The sequence below is a fragment of the Scleropages formosus genome, chromosome 23, assembly GCF_900964775.1.
Source record: "Scleropages formosus chromosome 23, fSclFor1.1, whole genome shotgun sequence".
Taxonomy (NCBI): domain Eukaryota; kingdom Metazoa; phylum Chordata; class Actinopteri; order Osteoglossiformes; family Osteoglossidae; genus Scleropages; species Scleropages formosus.
The window spans coordinates 15,704,680-15,728,723 of record NC_041828.1 but is presented as its reverse complement, the minus strand read 5'-3'; the positions used below and the strand labels follow the sequence as shown (position 1 = coordinate 15,728,723).

The 24,044-nt window shown below is 41.4% G+C and overlaps 1 protein-coding gene across 2 annotated transcripts in view; it reads left to right on the top strand.

Moving 5' to 3' along the window:
• ctdp1 (CTD (carboxy-terminal domain, RNA polymerase II, polypeptide A) phosphatase, subunit 1) overlaps nt 1-19,047 on the top strand; it is a 78,850-nt gene extending 59,803 nt beyond the window's left edge. The window contains exons 13-14 of one of the 2 annotated variants that reach the window (XR_001964907.2): nt 16,531-17,404; nt 18,828-19,047. Coding sequence is in view for 1 of the 2 variants with exons in the window: in XM_018727168.2 (XP_018582684.2) it covers nt 16,531-16,711 (181 nt within the window). In the remaining variant the exon portion in view is untranslated. Of the gene's footprint in view, nt 1-16,530; nt 17,735-18,827 lie in introns of those variants that run through there. The other variant, XM_018727168.2, reaches the window with a different exon arrangement.
• Nucleotides 19,048-24,044: the final 4,997 nt, after the last annotated feature.

Here is a 24,044-nt window from a genome sequence, read left to right as displayed (position 1 = left end):
GTTTGGTCTTAGCTAAGATGATGCAAATTGAAATCACAGCTGGAAAGCAGAACCTGATTTGATCCAAGAGGCAGCAGAATTCATGCAATCTTTACAGGTGTGTCAGACTGTGGGAGGTCAGAGGTCAAGGAACAACTAACGTGTAGCTTTACCATCAGGTTGGCAGTAACACGTTTCTGAGATGCCAAGTAATACCAAGTAATACCTGTCAACTTAGCACAATCCTGGTCCATCTGAGCACCAGTTTAAATGGAACAGAATAACAACAATGGCCTCTGCACCTGAAATCCCTGCCATCCATAATGACTGGTGGCCTTTACTCCAGGTGAGCCTGGTCAGTTCCCAGACTTTCAAGACCATTATTGTTACTAGCGGAGGAAGATGAAGATTATCAGCAGGCCTTCAGTTTGAGTTTTTGTCTGCAAATGTGTAATTTTTTTTTTTGGGCGTTCACGATAAAAAAAAAAAGGAACATGAGGGATTTGTAAAATATTTTTTTAATCACATTACACAGAACACACCTATATTATGAACTCATTGTCTTCTCTGACAAAGAAATTTGTCTTTTGACTGGTCCTTTATTTAGTGGGGAAGCTAATCACGTAGTCGTTACGTTTGGTTCTTAAGACTGCAGATTCAGGCCCCCCCTACTGTTATCAGTACAAGTTAAATGTTTTAAAAAACTGCTCTCAACATTTTTGAATCAAGGCTTAAGACCCATATGTTCAGAATGACCAACTGTGTACATAACACATGTATTCATTGATAATTCTCTATGATTACATATATTTGTAGTAGGTAATTTGTGGGCAATTAGGTTTTCATAATTTTAACTATACAAATCATATGCACATCATAATGTGTGTATGGTTTGTTAAGACTGTCTCCTTAGCTGACTGTGATTCACTCCATCAGGTGTTGATAGTTTGTTGTTCCTTATGCAGATGAAGTTGATTGTAATGTTTTGCTAGTAACTCTTCTTTAAAGAAGCATATTTTCAAAGTCCAGAATGAAGAAAGTCTCTTTCCAGTGAGCCTGCATAAGTCTCAGTCAGGGCCCAGTCAGGGCTCATGCCACATCACACCTCCCCTGAGCTACTTGGGATTCCTTGGCTCTGCTTCACATCCCTTTCCATGCTACGCACTCCATATTTGCCTCTTCTGTTTCCTACAGCTGTCCATCACAATTGATGAGAAATGAACAGAACATTTCTGTGGTACGCTTCAGCAAACATGGCAGTTCGGTTTAATCAGAGGAGCAGTTTGTATTATGTGATGGCTTGTGAGTGCTGACTTCCCAGTGATGGAGGAAGTTCTTCTATAACTGTGATGCGGGCTTTTTCCATCTGATGAGTTTCTGTCAGCGTAGCTTACAGCCTGTCCCGTCAGAAACCGTGTTACCATTTTTTATGATTATCCTTCTTCGCTGCAGGGCTCTGATTTGGGGATGCTGATCACATGCTTGTAAACTTAATTTACTCAGTTTTTACAGTTTTTCCTCTGTCCCCAATCCTGGCACATCCTGGCACATGCATTTTGTTATTAATATTGACTCATTTTGGTTTTAGATGTTTAAGTGTTTTGTTTTCCTCCTGTCACCCATTTTATCCTGTGTGATGCAGTTATTGGATGTGGTGGAGGTATTTATTGAAGTTGAAAACATTTCATGAGCTATTTTTAATCAGTTGTTAATCATAGTTCTCTGGGGACGGCAAGTAGACTGGAAAGATCCAGGGTCATATCCCACCTGCTGCTGCAGGAACTTTGATCAAGCTTCTTACCCTCAATTGCTGCGGTAAAAATTACCCAGCTATATTAGTAAGCCATTGTGAGTTGCATGACACTTCAGAAACATCAGCTTAATGAATAAATGTAAATGTTATAATTTGAGTTATGTCTATGTTAATTCCTCATTACTGTGAACATGGAAAGGGAAGTTTTCTACTAAATAAAATAAGCTGCTTCACACTGGAAAACTCCACATTATTTTCTTGATAAATGGATCTGTGGCTTAAATTTGGTTTTAAATTGTTCCTTCCAGGCATTGTGATTGGCAACGGACAGGTGCGCGGTAATTATAGTACTCCTCAGGCATGAAATCCCCCGAGTGTACCTTGTTTATAATTTTATTAGTCCATCATTCACAGTATCATTAAAAATGTTTGTCTCGCCTCTGTGCAAGGGGCAAGTCCTGGTGGATTTTTCCGGTTGATGTTTGTTTGTTTTTTTTCCTCTGCCGTTTTCCCAGTCACTGGCCTGTCTTGGGTACATGCTCATCACACTGGCACTAATTGATGTTATAACTGCCTCGTACAGCGGAGAGACATGGCCCTGCTGCTCCTCGTCCACAGGAGACGTTCCCTGCCAAAGAGGAGCTGCATCTTCTCTGGCACTGTATTTTGTTTGTTTGCTTTGCTTTGTGTGCAATATGCAATACCTTAATGTCATAAACAGCAAGTGATCGCTGTGGGTTGTGATCAGCATTTGCATATGTCTGCTACAAAATTCTCTGTAGACTTTTGGGGCCATTTTAACTCGTAATCTAACTATCCGTGCATATTTACATATCAGAATCCACAATTATGTAACGAGCAATATCGAAACTGATTGTGGATTCCAGGCGAAAGATGTGCAAAGTACAAAGGGCCGATATGATAATCTGTGCCTGGGCCTAACGCTGTGTTCGCATACCAAATACGCTTGGCTCAGCTTTGGTCTCATCTTGTTAATGTTCGTCGCTTTCTGATTCCTGCATCCTTTTTAAAATGAAATAATGGCCCGAAATGATAGTACATAAGCTCCGCCTGTGCTTGGGCTTTGTGATGGCGATTAGCAGTTTCGCTCCAGGCCACAGTTCTCTCCACCCTGGGAAGGGTGCTTCTTCCTTTGCCTCGTATGGAGGGAGTTAATGGGAGTATCTGAACATATTTTACAGTGAAACTGGGAGGGAGGTTATAGTTTTGAAAGCCGTATTGCCTCACAGGATGCTCTGTTAGGTAACAGCAGAAGTCTGCAGCTGATTTGCATTTCTCATGCTTTTTAGTAATCATGTTTTATATGTGCACTCAAAAAGGTGTGAAGTCTGCAGAAGGACTGAATGAGGAAATTGTCAGTTCACGCTGGAGTCTCCTTTGGATTTTGTTACATCTCTAGCTGTTGTGAGCATACAGAGCTGAACATAACTTTACAAATTTGATGTTTTGGGTATTATTTCATAAATCCGGGTCTCACAAACATAGGGAGAACATGCAAACTTTACTCGGACGGGATTCTGCAAAAACTGGACTGAACTCAAATCTGAACACACAGCCCAGGCAGTGTGAGCACCGAAATGCCCTCCCCATTACCAGATGAACCATAATATCCAGTGATGGAGTGTTATCGCTAGTGGAGCACTCAGAAGGCCCACGTGGTGAGGTGTGTGTTACTGTGATGCAGTGCAAATTATCTTTGCTGAGATCAGTATCTGTCTGGTATCTATCTTATCAAGACTTTTTCATGGAACACTGTGGTGCGGTTGCAGAATTGCTTCCTGAAGTTTTATTTGATCAGTTTATGTTCGTTTCTGCATGGCACATTGTTTCCAGTGACAAGGCAGATATTTCACTTTTTCAGCATCATTATACGTAGTAGGTTGGGGTACTTACTGGGACTCAATCATCGGTGCACATGATTGGGAAAATGGTTCTTTCTAGTTCTTCCATGAAAATGTACAGTATCATGGTGACCATATTAATACACTAAAATGGGACAGGGACAGCTGGTAGCATAGTGGTTAGTGCTGCTGCCTTTAGACCCAATAAAATCTCAACTTCAAGTGTAGTACCCTTAAGCAGGGTACTTAGCCTGAATTACTCCAGTAAAATTACCCAGCTGTATAAATGGTTAAATAATTGTAAGTAGCTGAACATTGTAAGTCGCTTTGGAGAAAAGTGTCAGCTAATTGACACTTTAAATTGCCAGTAAAAATGCCAATGTATAAAAAAATGTGTTTGCTGGGATTGTGCCTTTTATTCACTGGTTAAGTATTTTGTGCATTTCATAATCATACATAGTTGCTGCTTATTCTGGTTTTTTGATACTGTTGGAAAAAGTCCTCTCTTTTTTACACTTTTAATGTTTGACTAAATTGTAATAAGTGAAAGAAATGACTGAATTTTGGCTCTATCTTTTATTTTTTGAAAATTAAGATAGGGAGAGCAGCGGTAATGTCAGTAGAATTTTGATGTCTGCCTTTGTCTCGCCTAAGAATGAACAGGTTGTAATTGACGTGTGGTATTTAAACTGTCATTCTCCGAAATGAAATGGTACCATTTCAATCAGTAATTACCTTGTAATGTCACCTTCAGATTTCTATTCAGGATAATGGCCCTAATTCTCCCCAGAGGCAACTGCATTCTTTGGCTGTAATGAAAGTTTTTTTCTCTTATTTCTCCCCACTGTGGAATCAGCATTGCTTATGTGTTGATGTAAGACACCAAATGCAAGTCAACAAGATGGGACTTCTCTTTTTGGGCCACAAGGCATTCATTAATTGCTCGTGAAGATGAAAGCAAATGCCTGGAGTTTACAGCCTTATGTATAAACATATTCTGTTTTTCCCCCTGTAAATGGCTTATCGGTGCTGTGGCTTCAGGGTTGATGATGCTTTGATTCGGTGTCGCAGGTTTCATCCAAAAGGCCATGTGGCATCACCAAATAGCCAGCACTGTACTGCACCCTGTCATTCCACTGTGGATTAAGCACAAATTGGTCTGGGCAGGTCTTGCAAAGCAGGTCATAGCAGTGTTGCTTCACAAAACACTGTTTCTCCATTGACACGGCTCTTCGCTGTAGATTTGTGTGTTCCTGCAGAAGAAAAGGTGAAAGCTGAAGAAAAACATCATGCAGAAGTATTTCGGAGGTGTGCAGCTGACCAATATGCAGTGTGTATTCATGTATGTTCATGAATGCCTGAATTATATGCCTGTGACCATAAACCACAGGAACTCTTTTACCGTGTTTTGACAGCCTTGAAAGAGATCTTTTTCAGTGGTTTGTGAATAATAACCAACTGTTAATCTGGGGAGAGTTCAGGAGGAGCACATCCACTGCCTGCTTTTCTCCTGGATTGACTCTGACAGTGTCCCAGTACTGATAAAGGTTCTGTCCTCTCTCCATCAGAGGATTATGAGGAGTTGTCTGCACCCGGCTGGATTTAGTACACAGCATGTGTGGAGGTTGAGCAGTGCAATTTCTAACCCTGACAGCCCTGCGAAGTCCAACGCTGTCACGGGTGCAATCGAGCCCTCGTGCCAGCCGAGGAGGTGCAGTGTGGTTGAAAATGCCAGTCGTGCCTCACTGTTACCCAAGCTGTTTTACTGCTCTGCAGCAGGAGAACTCGGCCTGCTCCCACCCTGGTTGTAGTCACCCTAGTCGAGAGAACTTGGGAAGGAAGTTGTTTGAAAGTGCGTACAGAAATGCTTACTCAGACTACTGGAGCGCTGTCTAATCTGACCCCGTTTGTACACCGCTGTTAGCCATGTAGGGATTCTGGAGATGGTCCGACTCGCACAGTTGCTGCCAATGATTGCATTCAGTGGGGAGGAATCATTAAACTCGCCCAGCGAAGCTTACCCCCTACCACCCTGATAACAGGCGTTCCTTTTGAAAAACATAAAATCTTTATTTATTTATTATGAAGAAGTACTCTCATACCGGGGTGCGCATCCTAGCTGGGGGGATTGGAATCAGTGTTAACATTTTGGACCCACAAATGAGTCGGGTCTGAGTTTGAGCCTCATTAAAAACTCACAGAGGTGCAATTAACAGGCCCCAGAATGATGAGTCAGGTCTGTGTCTGGAGTGGCTCTGGCAGGCCTCACTCGGCGGTGGGCTCGGATGGGGAGGATCGTGGGGTCATGGTCACTGCCCACAGAGCAGATTGCCTCCATGTGTCCTTTGAAATGCCTGCCCTCGCTTTTCCTACATTTCCATTAAGTGCTGTCTTCTGGGGCACGTTGTGCTGACGCCCGCTGTGTTACGGACTTTTATAATTATAAAATGTGTCCTTTCATTGGAGTGTTAAATAAAGTGATAGGTCTTATGTTTTGTCATTAATTGGGAGTACACTTTTGGTTTTGAGTTTGGTTTTTGTATGGAACTGTAACAATGGGGATGATTCAGCTTTCGTTGTTATTAACGATAATCATAAATACTTCATAACATGACTGTCATGCTAAGAAAGCATTGCAATTATTATAATTGCTGCAGTGATTTCAGAAGATGGGGCTTATTTGTAGATTAGTGTTATCATTGTGTATTTTGAAAGAGTTGGACAACTGAAGAATAGTTTTTGTGGTTTACAGCCCTCTGGGACCAGAGTTTTCTTCCAGTATGAAAGCATGATGTTTGAGTTACTTCACATGCTGATGATCGCTATGAGTTAGACACCCTTTAACAGTTCAGCCCTTCCTTAACTGTGCCACTCACAGTGATAATAGCAATGCTAATAGCAATAATTAGTCCCCTCTTTGTCGCTGTGTGTCAGGGTGGCCATCTCAGTACCCATTTAAGAGCCACATCACAGGTTCTGAAGCTTTCCTGCAGCAGTTGACTGTTCAGCATCTCTCCTTGTCTTCTGAAGGAACCCCCTCCATCCCACCCTAGCATTGTTCACTCTTGTGTCACTACCTGCCCAGAGTGGTTTCATTCCAGTTCTGGAGTACAGATCCTCTGCTTTATTAATGAAGACTGAATGTTAAGGGTTTAGTGCAGGTTATCTGTCCAGTACCTGAAGATAAACAACTTGGACTAAATTGGGGCAGAACTCTCACTGAAAGCACAAATGATGAGGCTGTAATGCTTGGGAAGGTGGAAGGAAAAAGAAGAAGAGGTCAATCATGACAATGGACACACATTGTGGAGTTGCTCTGTAAAGTCACCAATGGTCAACACTGACTCGATGGCACTAACAATTTTGAAAAAAGAGGGAATTTTTTTTCTGTGTCCTTCTTACCTGTTAGATGCATTAGGTTGAATAGTGAACAGTTTTTGGTTTGTTGGATTTGAAAATGTAGCCATCTCTTTCTGTGTATCATTGTGAGGGTAATTATTAATTATCTACACATAACTGGGAAGCCTAGGGGGGAAGTTTGTGTTTGCCGTTGCATCTTTGACGCTGCTGTCTTACCTGGAGAGAATACTGGAGGGTCAGTGCATGGATACCAACATTTAAGTTCAGCACACATTTATTCTTTAGAAATAGTCATATCTCAGGATAATTTCTTTTGAGTTTGAATAATGTTTATTAAGTAGTATGTAGCTGACACCTTTATCTGAGGCCAATAAGAATACTAGATACGCTACACTAAATTCCATACAATCATTCATCCATTTATACAACAGAGCAATGAAACAAAGTGACACATGCAAGGAGCAATTTAAACACCAGTTCACCTGAAAAGCATGTTTTTGGACAATTTGGCTTTGTAAAGTGGGCTGTTAGCATTTTCAAAAATTGTTAATATTTAAAAAATAAAAAAAAATCTTTTTAGAGATTTTTAGAATTTTTAAAGCTGCTTCTGAACCTTAACTAGCATCATTACAGCACAAAGCATATATGCCTGTTGGTAGTCTTGTATTTAGAACATGCCGTTTTCCTACTTCTCTGTTTTCTGTGCTTTGGCCTAAAGCTGGAACATGATAAAAGGAATTTCTTTTTTAAGCTGACAGACTTTTCTTCAAAGTTTACACAGCAGTGCATATTCCAGCACAGAATTCAAGTGATTACTAAACTTCTGCTTTCTACTGCAACCAATCCGGTGACCCGACTTCCAAAGTAAATCCGAGAGAGAATCTGCAGAAACGAGATCTTCATCTAATGAAAGCTTTGTTTACACCGTTTTTCTCTTTTTACTCTTAATTCTGGCCACTCCTTGCTCAGTATTGTTTAACTTCCCAAGCTCCCGTATACCTCACTGCGCTCTCGTCTTTTTCCACTGGCTGTTTACTGTTCTGTCCTAAATGGCCTTCACATGGCAGCAGGCTTCTGAGATCCAAGAGGTGTCTCTCATTTGCTAATGTGTGCAAAGTACACACACTGTCTCCCAATACTTACAGCAGACACCATCCTGGGTTTCCGACCCAGGTTTGCTGTCAAAGTATGCTGTAGCTGGACCTGAAGAGAATCCAGGACCCGCAAAGCAGAAATAACAAGGCACTTAGAAAAAGAGAGTAAATAACACAGAAGCTCCAGTCTGAGTCGAATTTCTATAAGTGCTCTTCCAAGCAGGTTTAAACTTTATGTATCCATTCGATAACCAAGGTTACAAACTGAATTATAGTCGATAGTTCACGAACCTTGAATGCTGGATACTCCTATCTGTTTTCAAGTTGCTTTCATGTACACTGCACCATTGTAAGCTCTGGCGCTGGCAGTTTTACCCTGTTTATTTTTGCTCTTTTAATTCCCGGGCTTCAGGTTTTGTTGTTGGCTAAGTCATTAATCCTCACAGAATAGCTATCTTTAACATGGATAACAGGTTAACAGAATAACCATTAGCATCCCTATTAGGGATTTTTTGTGCTTCCATCTTAAACCCTTTTTGCTTAATATCCTGGTTTGGCCAAATTGCAATTTTTTTTATCCGTCTTTGAATGCAGGTGTTATTCTGGTCCGTTCGCCTGCTGCTATAAGACATACACTCAGTAGGACTGCTTGGCTGTTACAGCCATACGCTTCTGTGCTCTGTGAGCAGAATCGGCTTATTGAGGTACAGAATATTTTTAAAAATTAAAAGAAGTTTAACTGTTATTGCTTCTGCTTCCATTATAAAACATTGTATCTGGCCCAGAGCATTAGTAATCAAAAAGATATTATATAAACTGTACATTGTTATTCCGTACATGTTGACAGTGTTTGAGATTATCTAACCCTGTTTGAAACTATTTCCCATTGGCTTTCTTGCCCCGATCCATCTGCTCAGTGCATCGGTATTCCAGGTCCACTCATCCAGGTGAGGTTTCCTGCACACGTCTTGATCTTGCTCTTTCGATTTATAGACTTCATGCATTAAATATGCAGGTTTCACCTGAACATCTCTAAAATGTTGAGGACTGTGGAGTATAGCATACCAGTTTCATCACCCTTTTCATTGCTCCACAGATATTTGATTCACAGCATGTTGCCCCACACTGATCTATATTTGATTAGTGTTTGTTTATTTCTAGCAGACCTTAAACTCAGTGTAAATTCATGTGCCACTAGTGTACATTTTGAAGCATAACCTACATCATCATCATCATTTGAATTGGCTGCTTATGATTCATGTTCCCTGCCTGTTGGAAATCATCAAACACTCTGGAAAAAAGAACAGATTGATAGATTTATGGTGTTTGATTAATGCTTTTCGAAGTCTTACTGCAGTCTCTTCCCTTTGCCATAGCTACTGCAGACACATTCGAGATTTTCATCAATAAATACAGTACAAAATTTCTTTGAAATCAACGCTAATGACAAAATATAATTTAGTTGGTATGTAAAAATAATGGACAACTTTATCTTGAGCTTCGTCTTGTTTTTTCTTAGACTTTAAAGTGCTAATATAATTAATAGATTAATAAGTCAATGAGAAATATTTTAAATGACCTCAAAATGCCATTTACCCTTTAAGGGGAAAGAATAGCTGTCCAACACAAAAAGGAAGGCAAATGTTTTTTTTTTTTTTATTATTTTTATAATTAAAAAAAAGAAAGAATACTAACTTCCCCATTAGTGGCTGGGAAGTTGTAATTTACTCAGAGTTGTAGTCTTTGTAGTCGTTGCCTTGGCTTTATCTTTGTCTCAAGTGTCTCCATGTGGCAGCTAATGGCTCCTAGCTGGGCAGACCTGAACCTCCGCCTCCCATTTCAGGCTCCACAACAGAGGATGCAGGCTGAGCGACAAAATTGCAAAGCTTCTTTGTGCTCTCACATTCCTATTAAGTTTCCAAGTTTTTCTTTCTGCTGTTTTCTGTGGAAACATTTGATTCGTGCAGCTTTACCTTTTTAAATTAGTTTCTGTTTATCCAAGTTTTGCTTTGCATTTCACTGCAGTGTATTCCCTACCGTCTCATGAGATGTGGTTTTTTTTCCTTGTTTTCTTTGCATCATCTTCCAGGATCAAAAGCAAAGTTACCTTCTTGCATTCAATGAGTTATCCATCTCTGTGTTCAACCGGCCCTCCATCATTTCTCCTTTGCGGTTCAAGGTGTGTAGCAGCAAAGGAGGCGCGAGGACGAGCGGCTTGATAATAGCGTTTGTGCTGCACTGTGATAAGAGGCATCCTGCTTCAGTGACAACTGGAAACAAAACAGTCGCTTTCCTGGCGCGTTCAAAGCCAAGCGCCGAGCACAGCGCTCCAGAGAAGATGTGGGAGGCAGTTAGCGGAGCTCTTCGTTACGGGGAGATGTTGCAGATTCATCTGATGACTCTCTTCAAAACGCTCTATTATGTTGCTTCAGTGTTAATGGTGAAGCAGGGGTTGGTCTTAACAAGAAAGGGTTTTAAAGCTGATCGGTTTTAGGATGCGGCTGCTTGTTGACGTGGATGCGTTCTCACATCAGAGGCTGACGGTGACAGTGAATTAAAACAACAAACCCTTCTAGGAGCACAATAGGAAATGTCAGCGCTGGTCCAAGCCACAGACAAGCACAACCATCATCTCAGGGCTTAACCACCTCCGTTCCAGGTCCCTTTTCTCAGCCACGGTGGAAATTGGTAATTTGTTGAATACATAAATAATGTAAAATGGAATGATGCCTTATATTTAATTTTACATTCATTCATTTGGAAGATTTTCTTTTTCCAAAGCAGCTTACAACTTAGAGTAAGCAAAAGTACATTTCACAAACGGAAAGACAGAGATGCGGACACCGGATTGTCGAAGTTCAGTCTAATACCACCGTCTTTGCCAACATGCATTATATGCATAGCTGTCTATACAATTGATAAGGAGTAATTTTTTAAACAGATAGTGTTGTGAAAGTTTATGCAACAGGTTGGAAATCTGGAGAGAAATTTGTTTCGATGAGATGTGTTTTGGACCCCTTCTTAAATGTTGACAGGGATTCAGCAGTTCTGAGGGACATGGTGAGCTTATTACACCACATTTGAGCCAGAATCAAGAGCCTTTGGACTTTTGATTTTGTACCTTTTGTAAGTGTGACCACCAGGCAGCCAGAGGTGGAGGAGCGTGGCAGTCTGGTTGTGGTGTAGCGAGTCATCAGGTCCTGTAAGTATCAGGGATCAGATCCACTAATGATCAAATAGCCTGTGACCAGAGTATTGAACCTGATACGGGTAGCTACAGGAAATCAGTGGAGAAAGACAAGGAGGAGAGACACATGGGGGCATTCATTTTCAAGCCATGTATTACAAGCAGGAGGTTCAGGGCAGAAATGGAAGTGTGACCCATAAGCTTATATTACAGGATGGTTGCAGGGGAAAAAACCATATGCTGAGCAACTGACTGTAGTGACTAACATCACATTGTGTGCCTGGTTTTATATATCTTGCATATTTATGTGTAGTATATAGCAGAAACATGGCTGTATATGTATGCATTTGTTTGTAGCCCAGATCCCACACCTCTCAAGTCTAGTAGTCTAAATGAGATGAGACTCATTTTGCAGAAGCGGAAGTGAATCTTTCTGGGTTTCTGGTGATGAACTCTGGTGTTGTGATGCAGCGTTGCCAACAGCTGTGAGGGTTTAACAGTGGTGCAGAAGGTTCAGCAGATCAGTTTGTGCGCTGCAGGGGCCCTAATGTGAACAATAATTTCAGCAGCTCAGCCTGAATCTGCCTGTCGGGGAGAATGGTGATATTTCTTTGTTACTGTTGTCAGCCACCGGATACTTGTGTGTTTGTTTTTGTATTTGTTTGTCATCACCTGCAAACAGTAACAGAAGTGTTAAGGTGAATACCTGGATAGGAGCTGCTGATGTCTGGTTTGTGAACCACCGCCATGATGAACAAGAAGGTTGTTCAAAGAACACTGAAAAGCACGTCACTGTGATACAGAGAAATGGTTAACGTCACTTTCTGCCTGTCCTTCTGCTCTTGTTTACTGTCCTTCCAAAAGGCCACTATGCATTCCCCTTCCCTCCCAGCCTGCCAGCAAGCCTCCACCCACTCTCCTTTAGCCCTCCCTCCATAGGTATTGACTCCATTTTGGACGATTGTCAAACTAAACAAACCCCAGGCTGGAATCCATACAACTGCCCCCCCCCCCCCCAACCTGACAATGGCAGCCACTAATATAATAAATCCAAACACAATAGAGCAGGAAATTGGAGAGGTGGTTCTTTAATTAGAGTGAACCATCAGAGCTTTTCAACAGAATAGTCCATTGAAAGCCCAGAACTGGCTCATGGTCTGGCTGTCATTCATTCGATGATACGATTGCACGTATGGCCAGGCTTACCAAAGCGCGCGCACTGTGTTCAGGCAAGCGCCCCTTTGCACCTAATGCTTTGTGAGATTTCACATTTGCGGCATTAAAACTGAAAGCTTTTGGGAAGAATGGCCACAAAGTCCCATGCAGATGGGGCGATGTGACAAAGGTGTCCTCTCTGTGTCCTTGTTTGAAGCAGCCCCTGTTCTGTCTCCCCTGCTCTCCCCGCTCCGCTTAGTAGCATTCATATCAGGCTGTCAGATGCGCTCTGTGTGAGCAGCCTGGAGCCGCTTGAAGTTTCCTCCAGAGCGCAGGGGCTTTCTTGCATCTCTCTCTCGCTGCCTTATGTAATCGGGGCTTACTTTGAAGATGGCGGGGCTAGAAAAGTGGTAGAATAGCTCCCCGCTCTTAAATTACATTATTGAGGCTTGTTATGGGAATACTGCACACCACAGCCCTTCCTCGGGTGAAATCTCTGCATCCCAGCTCTGGTGCTCTGTTTGTTCCCCCAAAATATCTCAGCGGTTCCTTTACGCCTTGGTAGCTTTTGTACAGGAAAGAGTTACAGGCCGAAGGATGTTACATTGCAAGGCCAATCCTCACATATCTATTCAGTTTATGTTGGGAACATGAAGTCAAAGCGTCATTGCTGAGAAAATGATAATTAAATGAAAGTGGGAAGCATTGTACAGATTTGAAAAACTTTCTTTGGCTTGTGCTGTGTGTGTTCTCTTCTTATTTTCCAACTGAGCATACTTGAGCCCGGAGCACTGAGAAGCAGGAGGTGTAATTTGGGATTTTAGGGCTCATTTTATGGGGAAGTCAGAAAGAATTTGTTCTGCTTTCCCCACAGTGTGGACAAGTCGCTCGGGGCTGTTTGTACCACAATCGGCTTCATCGCTGTCTCATTGCCTTAGGTAGTCAGAGGTAGCATAGCGCTATAATTGCCGGATGATTACAGAGGGAATGTGTGTGTATGTGTGCATTTGCGTGCGCGCCCCTCTTTATGCGCGTCAGGGTTGTGATTTTATCACAATCAGTTGACTTCAACAGCGACACTCATCAGTGTTGGCTTGGACAGATTCCGATAGCTGAGCAATCAGTCAGGAAGAGCAGACGCCCCCACAGGAGAATGCTTCGGGGTCCAGTGGGCGATCGGTGACAGGTAACACTTGGCTGACGGCAGCATCCCTGGGAGTGAGCCATTTTCACCTGGCTCAGACATCCCCAGTCAGGTAGTTCTGCAAAAAATGAATGCAAAGTCATAAATAAGTCTGACACAGACAAATCAGAGTGCTGTCCCTTCTGTTTTATCTTTCATACCACTATTTAGAGTGATATTTTAGTGTTAAATGTTGCATTCACAGCCTTATGATTCCTGGAATACTCAGTAGAGTTTGACAAGTAGCCACCTTGTTTGCCTTTCTTTCAACCCTGTGGATGTGTATATTTACCATCTAGTACAAATAATAACTGTGGTGGTCAACTGGAGGAACATGTTTTGTAATGTCTGAAGCCACCAGCTCATACTGAAGAAGAGCATTTTCCCAGGGAAGGGTTTAAGGGTGGACCAGCCTTGCCGGAGAGTAACAGTCTGACCTGATGAACTGACCTCCGAAGCATGAAGGCAGCGCCCAGGGGAAGTGTTAAAACTATGGCTCAAACCTCGAGTTGGAGTGTGTGAACTTACAATCCAAGACTGGTGTATCCCCCCCACATGCATACTGATGAATGCCAAGGAGAGCACCGTATGGCACAAAATTTTGAAGAGAAATTGCATAGCAGTTTCCATGATCGTATTCCTGAGGGATATTGCTTTAATGCCCTAAGACATTTTCCTAGGGTAATTTCACTTCAAGTACGTTCTTTTCTCAACGGGTCATTGATACTGTTAAATTTGTACTTCTTTTCATGTGATGTTTTTATGGTAAAATAGTGCAGCATATTTAATGGATTATAAAAAAAAAAAATGCAAATGAATGAAATGTTTGATTTGCTCCATTATCCTAATATACTAACAATGAATCCAGACTGGAGTACTGCCTCTGTGGGTCTCACTGCCTGCCTTTCCTGGCTTCTGGTAGGGAACTCTTTCTGGATAGGGGCTGCATGGTGGTGTCGCAGATAATACCAGTGCCTCACAGCTACTGGACAGCAGGTCTAAAAGGGAGTTTAGTTTGTGCAGAGTTTTCATGTTCTCCTGGGTTTCCTCCAGGTGCTCTGGTTTCCTCCCACAGTCTAAAGTCATGTGTTTCAGGTAAATTTGTGACTCAGAATTGCCCATTGTGTGTGTGTGTGTGTGTGTGTGTGTGTGTGTGTGTGTCTTTGTTTCTGACTGCCCTGTCTGTGATGGATTAATGTCCCATCCTAGGTGTACCCTGTCTCACACCCTATGATGCCTGGACAGGCTTCAGACCACCACAATCCTGCATTGGACAAGCAGTTAGTGCCATGAAAAATTAGTATTTCTATGGAGTTTCTGAACTTCTGTGGTACTGAAGCAAGCTTGTCTGGCTGGGTTACTGTTTATTTTATTGTTTGAGTTTGAGAATAATGGGCACTTTGTCTTTACAGTAACCAATCTCCTGGATTTGACTGTTAGAGCTGACAAGAAGCAGAGCAGAGTGGCCTGTGTGCTCAACACTCCCTGCAGATACTGACAGATACCCATCAAGCCATGTTACCTCATCTTTGTGATCACGGTGGCATTGTACTTTCCTGGGGGAGCGACTTCAGCAGAAACCTTAACCTCGACCTTGTCTTCCTCAAATACAGTCAGGGTTTTGCAAGTTTAAGTGCCATGCCAGAGTTCCAAGAACATTTACTGAATGTTATTGTGGAGGTTTCAATTGTCTTGGACGGATGGTTTTAAACTGGCGTGTGGAGACCACAGGTGCAGAGTCACTGTCCACCTTGCTCTGTTAAAGAAGAAGGCTGGAATTTGAGTCTTCTGCACCATCAGTCTTTGAAGCAGCTAAAGACCAGGTTTTCAGCGCATTCCCTGTAAGCGAACATAATTATAATTAACCTAATTTAAAATTGACGAGTGGCCCAGTCACAATGATTGCACACTTTGTTCTGCAGCGGCCTTCACTTCAGGAAGCTCTGTCTTTGAAGACACCTCTATAATGAGGCCTTCCCCTGTGGAGGAGAGGCTTCATGGCTATGCATGCAAGGTCTTCACTAGCTGAGGTGTGCCTAGCGGAGTGGCAGGGCTTAACAAGGCCTGCTCTGCATCCTCCGCTCAAAATGTCACAAGGAGACACTCCACTGGGTACCCGTCTGCCTTAGAGGTATTGACAGGGAGGCCTCCTCCTCAAGATCCTTTTCCCCACTGGGGACAACAGCAGGGTGCTTTCCATAACCCCGCACCAGTCGGCCGTTCCATCAAAAGAGGGCTCCGTTCCGCTGTAATCAATTTTATTCTCCTTTTTCTGTTTGTACGTGACTCGCGATGAAAACGAAACACCTCTACGGCGTAACATCTGAGAGCCGAGCCGGAACAGAGAAAAGAATATGGAATGTGACAGGCGAAGGCGGATTCTGAGATATGCAATGCAGCCTCCTCTTGTGCAGCATGAATCCAGTGGCGCATGATTGGGAAGAGATGTATGATTAAACAGAATCTAATTTAAACCGAGTGCAGGATCATGTGAATATTGAATATATATTTCCTCTTTAATTGGGCATGGACTGCAGTGAACGGGGAGAAACCCACACAGGTTCAGTCGGTACTTTTTTGTTGTCTGTTGGAAGTTTGTGTTCACACTGTACGACATGACATTTAAATAATAATGTGTGTATCTGTCTACAGTCTTTCCACATCCATCCGTCTCTGTGGAGGGTTTTCCAAATTGAGGCACTTAGACTTTTACCTTTTCAAGTGCTGAAACATTTGTGTAAAGTGTGTTGCCTGACTCTTCTGCTGAATGTCATCTCTCCTGCAATTGGCCTTCATGACGCACAACACATATGCATACGCAAATTGTGCCTGTTGTTGATGCACAGTTGGTTATTGGTTGGGGACAGTATAGTCAGAATGTAAGGGAGAAAGCTAGTTTCATGACCAAGTCCCACCTCTATTGTCTTTTTTTTTTTCCTTTTTTCTTCTTCCTGTAGGGGTCACAAACGGAAGTTGGAGGACATCAAGGATGATGATAATGAAGATGGCAGCAATGATGGAGGCGCCGACACAATCAGCGAGTCCAGCAGGGAGTCCAATGAGGACGAGGAGGGCAGCAGCTCGGAGGCAGATGAAATGGCTGCTGCCCTGGAGGCTGAACTGAATGACTTCATGTGACGTAGTCTAACGGCGAATGGGATGGGGGTGACCCCCAGTCTGAGATCGATCCTTGGACCCCCCTGGGTGCCACCTGACTGGACACAGTTGTGTGTCAGCACCAGAGTTTGCAGGAATGTGGAAATGGGTATCATATATGTCCCAGCTTTGAGAGCAATTAGAGCAGTGCAGAGTCAGGGATGTATAAAAAGTCATGCAGCTAGAATAGAGGATTTTAGGGGTAATAATGAGACATGATGGTGTTAATGTTTTACTGTGTAATAAAGTAGAGGGGGCTTTGTGGGTTTGTTTTATTTGTGTCATTTTGATGGTTATGGTTTTTATATTAATGGAAAAAAAATCAATTGGTCATACATGCCAAAGAGTTTAAATGGGCACATCTGAGCCTAAAGACACAGTGACATATTTTTAGTGACTTTGTTTTCTCGTTTTGGATTCTCCTTCACCTCTCCTGTTTTTAAACACTCAACTTTACCAGCAGTAAACTCAGACTCCTGAATGTGTTGAATAAGAATTTTTCTGTCCTCTAATTCAGTCGAACCACAAGAGCCTCAGCTGGAAGTAGAAGTGGAACGGAGCGATGGGAATAAGAGTCAAGAACACCACAGTGGAGGGCTCTTTGCCAGATTAGACCAAGAGTGGCCTGCTTGGCAGCAGAAATCCACAGCATGGTAACTTGAAAGACCTTGGCAGGTATTTCACGTGTGTTGGTTTTACAGCAGCACCGATCTGTCTAGTGGTCCGCTTAGCGTGGCCTTCTGAAACATTTTGAGTTTTCAACAGTTCAAGTTCTGTGGATGGCTGGAGGTGCAGAGTTCAAGGTGGAATAGCAAACTGTACTGCTGTAACGCTTGGCATCTGGGGCACGTTTTTGCGCAGCCATACTGTCCATGTGCTGTGGTCTCCACCAGCCGCCCACGTGTTCTGTTCGACCTTCCTCTTTTCTGCTGTTTTTTTTGTGCTGTGTTTATTTTTAATGAAAGGACTAATGTGAAGTTTTTGTATATTCTATTTCATATTTGACCAGACAGAAAGATTCTTTTCATTTAATAAAGATTTGTTTTATACAATGTCTGTTTTGATTGTACTTGTTTGCCTAGAGAATTGTGAAGAAATCAGATATGGCTTTACACTGTCTGTTTTTTTCTTAGCAGTCAGGGAACCTTTAATTTGTTCGTCAGTGTCGTGTCTCTCCTTAAGTAACATCACACCTGCTATCTTAAAACAAGAAGTGTCCACTTTTCAGTTCAGGTGCTGAAACGAAATGTAATGTCTGTCTTTTTACATTATTCACTTCAGTAGTGAGGTAACGTTGTTTCATAAAGTCTATTGTCAAGTTTGCTTTGTGTGCAATTTCAAAAAAGGCAATGCATTTTGATCCCTGTATACTAATCAAGCAGAATAATCATCCCTGTTTCTCACCTGAAGGGTTTGGAGGGAAAGACTCAAGGTGCCGTAATGTGATTAAATGATTAATGCACTCAATGGGAAGAAATGTTTTCCCTGTGAATATTGCTATTCAGTTCTGAGAAGCAATATGAAATGCTTTAGTTTTAAAGAGAGGAAACCCCTATTCATGTAGCACTTAAAGACAATGTCTCATTACGCCTTTATGTAGTCTTCCCTGTTGGGTATAATACGTTACTGTTATGTTAGTACTTTAAACTTAACAGTAATGTAAAACATTATTACTAAGTTCACACAAGTAATGTTCATAATTTAGAGATTTCTGTCTCACACAAGTAGTGTTTGTCTTTTTTTTTTTTTTTTATTACCAGCATCAGTGAAATGTTTATTTTATGACAATTAAAGCTTGGGTTCCCTCCAAATCTGTGAGCTAATATAACATAATTTTTAATATAAAGTAATGTATAACTTAAGTTAAACGCCCAACATCACTTACATTTTGATGTTTTATTTATCAGTTTTGTGTAAATTAGATAATTCTATCAATGAATTGCATTGTCCTCACTTCTAATCACCAAAGATATTGATTGCCCGCTTGTGCAACATGCCCTAAATTCACTGGGATTTGAACACAGCTTCTCCGGAAAAGATGGAGAAAGCCATCATCAAACCTGTGGTCCTTTTTTTCTCTCTGTGCTTTTCTTCAAAGGTTAACAGTGAACATGCAAACAGAGCAAGCGGTAAAGGGTATGTATACAGAATTTTCCAATACAGAGTTTAATTGCTTGAAAAGGGAGGTTCATCATATTGTATGTACCTGCCTCCTGTATTTCCATATTTCTGTGGTCATGGGTTATTTTGATTACTGAAGATTTCCACTTCAGGTTGCTGTAGAGCCCTCAAGTAAGACATGCAGCCACAGTTTGTTTAGGGACAGCTAAGAAAACATAAAAAATTTGGTGGATTGGATTTTCTGTGGTACAGTATTAATGGGATGTTTTAGAACCAAGACATCCTCCCATAAAAGGTTCTTCTGAAGTCCCATAACAATGAAACCACTGTCGGGACGCGCAGCTCGAGATGTTATAACTATCCAAGAAATTCCAAGTAATTAAACCGATTTGCCTTGACTACATGGCTTGTAATTTTGCAAACTACAGAATGAGGCACCTTTATATTAGCTGATGAAAAAAGATGAGAAGCAGTAGATATTAATGGAAGGGACTGCAGACAATAATACTTTTATTAAATGTGGTTCAATAATGTGTGGTTTGCACCAAAGTTGTGTTTTATTGTAGGAGTTTGATTTTGAAACTGGTAGCTGTACATGTAAAATATGCTTTACATAACCAACAGAAGGACAAGTGATGTCCTTCTTTTGTTTTACCCATCTTTCTTATGTTCCTCTCGTGGGCTTTTTCTTTACTGAGTGTAACTAGAAAAGAGATGCCTTAAATACATCCCAGATGCTCTCCTTCATTCCTTTTCCTTCTGTTATATTAAATCTGTGTGTCTTCTGCTCTGATGCAATGTAAGGTTATGTATGAATCTTTCCATGGGCTTGGAGGCTGTAAGAGTGAAGAGGCAGCTCTGATGATCTGAGTTCACCAAAGGTCAGGAAGAGTCTGAAAGCGCCAGCGTTTGTCACAGAGCCACTGCTGCTCCTCACAGTACTATGCCTCTCTTTTGTATGTGTTTTCTGTTTTTTCTTCCTTCGCAGAACACAGGTAAGGAACAGGCAGAGGAGATCAGGCAACTGGCATGCCTGTGCCCAGTCACTGTGATCCAGTAGATGAGAAACACTCAGGATTTGCTGACCACTTGGATTTAAATCTCTGCTTGCAGCTTCAGCTTGGAGTTCATCGCCCCAGAGGTGAGAGAGATTTTTTTCTTTAAAACAGAACTATCCTGTATTGTTATACCACCACCATAGCTCCCATTTAGCACTCTAAATTTAGAACACTTAAGAGGCTTATCCTGTTGCAAAATAAAATGCAGAATTATTCATGCAGTACACAGGTGTTTCTATAAATTAATATTTCCATTAGGCTTTCCCTCTCTTCCTCCACATTTAGAACCAGTGATTGGCATCTCACAGGGTGCTGAGGAGAGTTGAAGGATTGAGAGATTTCAAATGCCCCATAATACACATTAATTCCAGTAGTAGTGGGCATCATCTGCCTGTGTATGTATTTTATTGATTATTATTGTAAATTTACTGTCACTCCCATTTACCCCATCCCAACACACGCAATCCATCTCACATCTCGCTATATAAGATCCTGTCCTTGAAAAACAATGGTTTCGATCATGTAATTTCCTTTTGGAAACTAAAGATTATCCAGGGAGGCATTGTGGTTGATTTACTGGGAAATTTTCCAGATAGCAGTGATCTTATTGCAAGTACCTAGTGCATTAACTTATCTTTTTTAATAAAATCAGTCCGACAGGACCATAATCTGTTGTTTGTGGTTCCCAGATATTATGCTAGAGTTGAAAGATCCCATGATGAACGCAGGATACTTACCTTAGACTTACTAATTTTCACCTGACTCTGCATCACAGTCCTGGTGGATGGAACAGGTGGCCCATTCCTAGAAGTACGATCGCAGTATGTCTGGTGAACCATCAGGGAGAGAATTTCCTCCACTGGTTCTCGAGGTTCAGTGAAAGATAAGCCAGTGCTCAGTCTTCAGGTTGTTGAAAGAAGCCAGTCAGCACTGCACTCTGAACCCTAAGACTTCTGCCTCTTGAAAATATCTGCAGAGCATCAGTATCCACGGGAGCATCAAATGGCTTATAGGTTAAGCGTCCAAACCAGGGGGTCGCAGGTTCAGATCTTGAGAGGAGAACTGCTTTTATAAAATGTAATCCTGAATGTCAACGAGAATGAATGCACTATAACATTTACACTGTGTACGTTGTTCCCATTAAGACTTCCCTGGGAAGCAAAAAAAGACAATGTGAAGAGAATTTGGGGTCCCAAGGAAAATCACATGCAAGCTAAAACCAATGGCCAAATAAAACAGGCTTAAACTTGCAGATGATTGTGGATTTTGGGGTCATATTGTTGGTCACGTTAATGGTGTGGCCAAAAAAATTTTTTAGAGATCAGACAAAATTTGCCCTTTTTGAATTTAATCTTTAAATTAGCATTTACAGTGTCTTCAGAGAGACAGGTGAAGTCCAGATGAAAATGGATTTTGCATAAAATCTCTAATAGTAAAATGTAATTATCGTTGTCCCCATCTATCATAGAAACAGATTCTAATGGCTACTGGTATAATGGTTGTTTAAATTAGTATGTTAATTAATAGAGGTTCGTGTTTGATAGATGGATGAACATGTCTGCCACTGTCCCATTTAAAAGCCATTAGAGGGAGACAGCTGTCTGAGGCAGACACAAACCAAAAAACAATATGACAGAATCATTCTCTGTTTATGGGAAAAATCAAAGGTCCCCGGTAACTGCTACATTTGAAACGACATGCTGTACACTCTCATTTAACTGCTTATAAATTGCAAGTAACCTGTTCTTAATATCTAGAACCAGATTTCAGCAATGAGTGAAAAATAGTTTGGTTCAGGAAGAAATCGGAAGTTAAGCACACTATATATTATACTATCTCTGTGTGTGTGTGTGTGTGTGTGTGTGTGTGTGTGTGTGTATATATATAATTTTTAATTTGTGTTGAATGCTTATATTATAAATGTAATTGAATGCAGCTGATAGCAGGATCCAAAGGTTGCAGGTTAGTCCTAGGTTACTTTTGTAGTACCCTAGAGCAAAGTACTTGCCATAAAAATTGCTCCAGTAAAAATTACCCAGCTGTATTGTTGCTTTGGATAAAAGCTTCAGCTAAATGAATAAATAGAATTGATTAAACTTATTCATCACCTCACTGCAAATGGCCTAACTGTTTTTTTCATGTGTAGTGTTGACAGTATTAAGACCTGCCTGATCATCATATGACAGTGTATAGACTGAGTGCCACACGCTGATTAGTTTTACATCCATTAGTGATTCAGTGAGATGTGGCTCTTCCTCTCCTGCCTTGTTAGGTGTGTTTCTGGAATGGGCTGATCTCTGCTCGCCTGCCTGCCTGCTCTTGCTTTGCTTTGTATCTGCCAGCACATGCGTCTCCTTGCCAGACTTCACCAGCCAAGATTCATGGTACCCTACGGTAAAATAACCGTCCGCCACTGGAGTGCAGTTGACCAAGTGGAAAAGAGATTCAGAGGCTTTTTTGCAGCTCAAGTGTGAATTAGAGCATTGGAGCGTTGGGAGGGTCTTGGGTTAAGGGCTGTGTGCTGGGGCTGATGACACCACTATCGCTGTTGTTCACTGGTCCCCTGTCTGCAGCTGCTTTCCCAGCTGGGATCATTTCCAGGCAATTAGCACCAGTGCTCCCATCAGTGCAGCAGATGTGCTGGAGTAATGGCTGTCTAGGTGTGTTTTCTGTGCTCTGCCTTTGACTTGTGCTGTAATTTGCATTTACATTTTGTGTCAGAACAGCTCAAAGTAGGAAAGGGTTATTTATTAAGTTTAAAAATATATTAACTTGTCATAGTGCAAGGTCTCCTAAATAACTTTATTTCAGATATTGCAACTTTGACAGATAAACAGTTCAGTTTCTTTCATTATTTCAGTAAATATATATAAATATATATTATGTCATCTATTCATAGAGGGCATATATTAAACTAAATTATAAGAACTGTCACTGCCTGAATATTTTAGTTACTCAAACAACTTACTGCTATCACTAGCAGTCTCTTAAAAAGCAATCTGTTGCTGCATAAAGTTACATAAAGATTTGCTCAAAGAGGAGCTCTAATGGATAACAGTGCTAATTATATTTTCTATAATTTTAATAATTTTCCCTTGTGAGTGCTCTTGTCAAGTGCAGTAAATGGTAATTATTTCTTGAAAATCAGAACTAAACATCAAACAACAGGTATTTTAAGGGTCATTCCTCACCCTGTTGATTTGCACTGTCACACAACCCTGGTTCTTTGCAATGCTGCGGTTTCTTTTGGCCCTATTTCCAAACCCACAGTCCCATCATGCCACGAGACCTGTGCTGCCTATTGAGCCGATTCATCCGGGTGAACGGACATTTGTCACTAAGCTTAAAGCCACTGTTTATCAGAGACCAGACCAAATGCATTCACATTAACTTTCTCCGACAACTCTAGTTTCCTTCATTTCCACAAATGCATCTTGTAAACAAATTTTGAATTATTTTAGCTTCTTTTATTTGTCTGGAAGTGTGTGATCCTAAGCAGAGCATAAATATTGGCACCAGGTGTTCTTGGTCATTCATCTTGTTAAAATGTATCCTCACAGTGGGTTTAGTCCCCACTGCCTCTTCTCCCCAACACTCTCCTGGTGTCAAGGAAGATCGGAATAGAAAAAAAATAACTTTTTAACAAATGCTTCTATGACATGTAATTATCCTCTTATCACTGATTCTTTAGAGATAACACACAAGCAAAAACACACACACAGACTGAAGCCGCTTGTCCCAAGTAGAGTCGTGGCAAACCAGAGCCTAGCCCAACAACGGGGGACACACACCCAGGACGGGACACCAATCTGGCGCAGGGCACCCCAAGTGGGACTTGAACCCCAGACCCACCAGAGAACAGGGGCAGGCCAAACCCACCGCACCCCCCTTTAGAGGTAAGCTTTTTTTAAAATACTTGTGAGATTTGCTATTAAATTTTTGATCATTTTTGAGTTATGTAATAGCTTTTTAAAAATGGCCTTTGAAATACAGTATGTCTTTTTAGTTTTCTTTGACTGGCTTATAATACCTACAGTTATGAAGAGAGCTACATTTTATTCTCCAGAGTAAAAGATAAACAGTGAATAACAAATTAATTAACCTGCCAGCTTATAGTATACTATGTAAGAAATCAA